A 6,738-nucleotide genomic window follows, 5' to 3' on the forward strand; every position below is an offset into this window, starting at 1 on the left:
TGATTGTTTCTTTTAAGAATATTTATTTATTTGTTTGTTTGTTTATTTATTTAAATTTGACCAGAGAGGGACAGAGTGAAAAAGAGAGAGAGGGGGAAAGTGAGAAAGCAAGCTGCTAGGTCCAGGACTTGAACTGTAGATGACCATGTATGATTCCAACACCCTTAACCACCGTGCTACCTGCTGGCCCCTTTATTATTTTTTAAATAATTATTTTATTTGGTGGGGCCGGCAGGTGGCGTGGTAATGAAGGGCACTGGATTCCCACAAGACTGACCACGGTTCGAGTCCTGGACCTGGTGGCTTACTTTCTCATTTTCCCTTTCTCTTTCTCTGTCTCTCTCCAGTCAAATTAAAAAATAATAATAACAAGTGGAATTAAAGAAAGAAAGTAAGAAAGAAAGAAAGAAATCTTTAAAAAAGAAAAGAATTATTTTACTCGGGACCAGCAGTTAGCATAATGGCTGTGTCGCTGGACTTCCATGTAGTCGACCACCGTTCAAGTCCCAGACCTGGTGGCTTAAACTCAGGCCGGGCGCGTGTGCGTGCATGCCCAAGATCCCGAGAGGACAATGGAGGAGAAGGGATTGCAGCGTGGCCATCCCCCCGGGGCGGGGGGTGATTTCTCGCTTTCTGTCTCTCTGTCTCTCTATCTTTCTGGCAAGAGCATGCACCCTATAGCAAAAACCTCTCAAAAAAAAAAAAATTAATTATTGTATTTAATTATTTGGTCTTGGTGTTTTTATCTGCCTGCTGTCTGACGTTCCTAGATGGTGCTGCTATTCGTCTTGTTTCATACTTTTCATATCCCCTCGTTCTCCTAGATCCTGTCTGTAATGGAAGCCCATCATCTGTCCTTTGAAAGGAGGCAGAAGTCTTCTTCAGAGGTAAGTCACCACAGCTGTGCTGGTCAGTCATGGTAAAGCTCAAGGGCCTCCTCTCTGGTCTCCACTGTCTGTGTGCCCATGTGTTCTCTTACCGGGCTCTGCTGCAGGTCCCCACGCAGTCCCCGCAGCGTTCTGTGGACTCCCTGAGCCAGGGTTCCTCCACCTCCAGCTTCTCCTCCGTGTCGGCAAGCTCTAGACCAGAGGAGACCAAGAAGGACTACAGAGAGGTGAGGCTTCCGGGTGGCCCTGGTGTTACAGTGCCCGTTACAGACCCAGGCCTGACTGGATGTGTGTTGCTCCTGACTTCTTGCAAAGTCTGTGTAGACACTCACAAGTACACACACATTTGTTTTTTAAAAATAATTATTTAATTTTATTTGTCATTATTATTTTTTTTTTTGAGAGATTTTCACTGTAGGGCGCGTGCGATCGCCAGAAAGACCGAGATACACATAGAGAAGACAGAAACCGAGAAATCACCCCCCAGGGGGGATGGTCACGGCGCAATCCCTTCTCCTCCATTCTCCTCTCAGGATCTTGGGCATGCAAGCACACGCGCCCGGCGTGAGTTTTAAGCCACCGGGTCCGGGACACGAACCGCGGTCGACTACGTGGGAGTCCAGCGACATAGCCATTACGCGAACTGCTGGTTCCCTATTTGTCATTATTTTAAAATTTGACCAGAGAGAGACAGAATGTGAGAAAGCAAGCCATCAGGTCTGGGACTCGAACCATGGTCGACCATGTGGGAGTCCAGTACCTCAACCACTGTGCCACTCATGGCCTCACACACATTGCCTTTGTAAGAGCTTGTAGCCTGGGGTCAGCAAGGTGGTGTAGAGGTTAAGGCATCTAGATCCCATATGGCCAACTCTGTGGTTACAATCTGCGGTGGCTTAGAAAACACGTCAGGGGTGTGTGTGTGTGTCTAAAATCTCCTGAGGATCGAGAGGGGTGGACTGTGATGGAGGATGGACTGTGACGTGACCATTGCCTCCTGGAGGTGATCTCTCACTTTCCTTCTCTGTCCCTTTCTCTGGCAAGCACATATACCCTATAGCAAAAACTTAGCTGGGAAAAAAGCTTATAGCCTGTGGTTTTTTTTGTTTTTTTGTTTTTCTTTTGTGCATGCACGTGCATGAGAGAAAATGAGAGAGTGAGAAAGAACTTCTAAGTGTAGTCAAACCGCAATCCCTTTTCTTCCATGTCTCCATCCTCCTGGGATTTTGGGCATACACGCATACATGCCTGGTGGGTTTGTCAAGCCACTGGGGCCAGGATTTGAACTGCAGTCAGCCGTGGGCTCTGGCTCCCAGTGTACAGTGCCCAACCCCTGCCCTGTGGGGCTGACCCAGCTTGTAGCCTGTTTTAACTCTGTTTAACTTACCTTAGAGCCAGTAGAGCTGCCTCCTCCTTTAACTGGAGAGTGGACCAGTGTATGATTTCCGCACGCCCCTCCTTTGATGGTTCTCCCATGGCTGAACCCTCACTGACTGCCGTACTGTCCCTCCCCCACTCCCCCCAAGCCAGGACGTGCTCTTGGAGGCCCAATAAACTTGGCTCGATGCAAAACCACAGGAAAGGAGGCCAAGATTCGTAGCTTAAAGTCTGACAGAGACCTGACGTCCTCCATGGTGGGCTGGGGGGGGTGTGTGTGGTCGTACCATACGTCACCCCAGCTGGTTGAGAACAAGAGCTGAGGGTGTGTAGCTCTTAGTCACTGCTAGCCAGCAGATTAGGGAGTGCTTACGTTTCAGGGCAACTGCTGTCACACCTTTCCACCCAAGTGACAATGACATCAGAGTAGTACCTTGCACGATGGTGAACACTAGTCACTTCCTAAGTGCCCTGTGTGAGCAGTTTTGGGGAAGTGCTTAAAAAGATGCTAACTGAAATGTTAAAACAGCACGAGTCAGACAAATGAAAGCTAGATTTCTAGAATGTTTATATAATTTCTATTATTATTTTAGTTAATTATTATCGAAGTTTGCTATAGGGCACATGTGCTCACCAGAGAGAGACAGAGAGAGGGAGATAGAGAGGGGAAGTGGGAAAGCAAGAAACCAGGCCAGGTCCGGGACTCGAACCATGGTTGGCCATGTGAGAGTCTAGTGCCTCAATCAGCATGCCACCTGCTGGCCCCTATAATTTCTATGATTAAAATAATTTTCCTCACATTCTTTTTCCTTTTTTTAAGGTAGAAAAACTTTTAAGAGCAGTTGCTGATGGAGATGTGGAAATGGTGAGTCTTAGAAGAATGTTTTAAAATTCCTGCTCTTGGTCTAAGACCGCTACGGCTGTGTCTCCCGTCTCCAATTCCGTCGCTAGCTGTGCGGCTTCTGCGTTTCAGTGTCACACAGACGGTGATGCGTTTCATGACTAACGGTAACAGTGTGTGCTCTCCCAATATGTAACGAGGAGATGTACCTGAAGGCACGTAGAGGCCATGGTCCCTGCCTCTTAGACACTCGTATTCTGGGAATGTGGAGATGCTGGCCAGACCACTCGCCTCCAGAGCCTGAGCGTGAGTGCAGAGACCAGGCCCACTAGCCAGGGAGCAGGCGAGCAGCCTGGTTTTAGACGAGGGCAGAGTTGTGGGGAGGGGAGGACGTGGTTGTGGTTAGGGCGGAGCCCAGAGGCCTGTGCGTGGTTCTGCAGGAGTTGTGTGTGGGTGGTGTGACACCTGGTCCAGGAGACTCAGGTCTGAGGTGTGGGGCTCCAAGGAGTCCCAGGCGGGTGTTTAAATGAGATAGTGTTGGCACCTGCAGAGGACAGCTCAAGGGAAGGCATCTGTTTAAACCATCTGTTGGTGACAGGGCACATCTCATAATGGGGTCAGTGGGCAGCAGAGACAGCTATCCTTAGATCCACAGGCATTTTCTCTTGGCTTGTCTTTGACTTCCTAGAATATGTCTCCTAGTGTTTTCTCTTTCTCTCTCTTTTTTTTTTTGGAGAGGTTTTTGCTATAGGGCGCGTGCGCTCGCCAGACAGAGAGAGACAGAGAGACAGAAAGTGAGAAATCACCCCCCGGGGGGATGGTCACGCCGCAATCCCTTCTCCTCCATTCTCCTCTCAGGATCTTGGGCACGCATGCACATGTGCCCGGCATGAGTTTAAGCCACCAGGTCTGGGACTCGAACCATGGTCAACCACATGGGAGTCCAGTGACATAGCCATTACACTAACTGCTGGTCCCTCCGTGTTTTCTCTTTTTTAAAAAGAATTATTTGTTTGATTTTATTTATTATTATTTTTAAATTTGCTATAGGGCACGTATGCTCACCACACACACACACACACACACACACACACACACACACACACAGGAAAAACAAAACCACACCCCCACAAGGGGAAAAAGAAAGCCACTAGATCTGGGACTCAAACCATAGTCAGCCATCATGTGGGAGTCCTCTGCCTTAACCACCATGCCACCTGCTGGCCCCTGTCTCCCAGTTTTAGTGGAGGTGAGTAAATCAGGTGCTTACCAAATAGGGACTCTTGAGAAAATCACAGTACGAGAGAGCTTTACCCCGCCGTGTGTTTTAAGTGGACCAGTCGCTGGTGACCGGGCTTGCGGTGGTGAATGGAAAGGCTCATAACAGCTCTGGGACGTGAGGACTCAGGATGGGTTATCGCTGTGGTCATCTTTGCCCAGAGGCCACTGTTCGCCGTCTAACGACATTGGTTCTTCTTAGGGGGACATGGCTGTCTGGTCTGAGTGATGCGGGTTGCTCTTCTCATGAGACCAGCCCAGGACAACTCAGCATTTTTGGGGGAAAGCAAAGGAGGGCGTCTTTGGGTATCCTGAGAGCCACAGGGCACATCACTGGTACAGCCCTGTGTCCCACCACGACAGATCTGCTCTTCTGGTTGCTGTGGGCAGGCCCAGGGGCCGAGGCCACCCACGAGGGGATGAGTAGAGACAAGCTGCCCAGTGAAGTTATTGACACACGCGACAGCCCCCAGCCCACTACCTGAGATCGCCCGTATGCAGGTCCCCAGCCCCGATGTCATCCCCCTTGTCACCAGGAGGAACTGCCCCTAGTTTGTCCCAGAGCAGGAAAGGTCTGGAGGTGAAGAGGGTCTTCCTGGAAACTTCGTCCCTCCTTGCAGGCATCTCCTGAATTCCTCAGCACTTAGGGCCAGGTCTAGAAATGTATTTCGATAGTTTTCTATTCTCAAGCTTAATATCCCGAAACGATCTGTCTGGGGGGGCGGGGCTGTTCGTTCTTTCACCCGAGAGCTCACGCATTGTCATGGAAACAGTACTTGCTAGCCGTGTGCCTTGAACAAGCCGATGACCTCTCAGGAGTGTTTTCTGTCAGGTGCTGTCAGTTTTCTGTCAGGTCTGGTGCTGCCTCCCCTTGGGTGGTTGAAAGTGTACAATTAGGTAACGAAAGAGGAGGAAGCCAGCAAGGGTCCTGGCACCAGGGTTTTGAGGCTATCACCCCAAGGTTGCCCCTTCGTGAGACAGAAGACGAGGCCGTCTCTCATCAGCTGCACAAGTGGTCGCCCGACCTCTCCGCCGCCATTAGCAGGATGTAGCATGCCTTGAGCACAAGTGAGTTCTGGTATCTCACAGGGAGCAGAGCCCTTTGTAAACTGCTTTGGTGGTTGTGGAAGGATGTGCATGCATGCGTGCGCAAGTGTCTGTCTTTAAGGTACGGTAGCTTGTGAAGGCACTAAGGATGCACCCTAAGTCCCCGTTGCTCTTTGCTGCCCCATGCCAGGTGCGCTACCTTCTGGAGTGGACGGAGGAAGACCTGGATGACGTGGAGGAGACTGTCAGCACGGCGGAGCTTGGATTCTGCCACCCCCTGTGCCAGTGCCCCAAGTGCGCTCCAGCCCAGAAGGTCTGGCTTGGCTTCTGTGGGCCGGGGAGGGAGTCGGGAGGCAGTTCTTTTTCCTTCCCCATAGGGGAGTGATCAGTCAGGTAATTACTGAGTGGCTATTAATAGGTACCCCCTGAGACACTGCAAGCATTAATTAGCTCAGAGAGGCACTGACATGGGAGCAGGATGTGGCTTGGGCTGCCGGCTCTGTGAACGGGCGGGAAAGTGAGCAGGGACGTGCCCGTGCCCAGGGTTTCTGCTGCTCTCTGGGCCCGAGCCTCGAGGCAGGAGTTAATGAACAGACACGCGTGAGGGCCCTGTCCGTGTGGCTGGAGTTTCCTGGGGAGGCTGCACGTGTGTTCCGTCGTTGCCTTTGCTCATGTTGGTCACCCTGGTGGAGACCTCCCTCTGAGTACATAGAAGTTCCTTCGACCCTGCACCCAGTTTCCCCTAGTGGTCATCTTGGGAAACTATAGTACAAAATCACAATTAGGATACTGGCATTGATTCCAACCATTGGTCTTTTTTTTTTTTAAAGAGAGAGAGATTTTTGCTATAAGGCACATGCGCTTACCGGAAAGACAGAGAGACAGAGACACAGAAAGCGAGAAACCACCTACCGTCCCGGGCTGGGGGATGGCCACGCCACAATCCCTTCTCCTCCATTCTCCTCTTGGGATTTTGGGTATCCACGCACACCTGGTGTGAGTTTTAAAACGCCAGGTCCAGGACTCAAACTGTGGTCGACTGTGTGGGAGTTCAATGACGTGACCATTACGCCATCCGCTGGTCCTTCAATCCATTGGTCTTAATTGAGGTTTCTCCAGTTTTACTTGTACTCATCTATGTGTGCATGTGTGTGTGTCTGTGTACTTAGTTCCATATCGTTTTTTAAAAGAAGTTTTTTTTTTTTCTTTTCTTTTTTTAGAGAGGTTTTTGCTATAGGGCGCGTGCGCTCGCCAGACAGACAGACAGAGACATAGAGACAGAAAGCAAGAAACCACCCCCCAGGGGGG

The 6,738-nt window shown here is 50.4% G+C and overlaps 1 protein-coding gene across 1 annotated transcript in view; it reads left to right on the plus strand.

The window, feature by feature from the left end:
• Positions 1-6,738, plus strand: part of ANKRD27 (ankyrin repeat domain 27) — a gene marked incomplete in the record, with an annotated part of 85,726 nt that overhangs the window by 60,245 nt on the left and 18,743 nt on the right. The window contains 4 exon segments of the mRNA XM_027768071.1: positions 825-887; positions 995-1,114; positions 3,085-3,129; positions 5,621-5,743. Coding sequence (XP_027623872.1) covers positions 825-887; positions 995-1,114; positions 3,085-3,129; positions 5,621-5,743 — 351 coding nt within the window.

The sequence above is a fragment of the Tupaia chinensis genome, unplaced genomic scaffold (genome assembly GCF_000334495.1).
Source record: "Tupaia chinensis unplaced genomic scaffold, TupChi_1.0 Scaffold145396_1, whole genome shotgun sequence".
Taxonomy (NCBI): domain Eukaryota; kingdom Metazoa; phylum Chordata; class Mammalia; order Scandentia; family Tupaiidae; genus Tupaia; species Tupaia belangeri.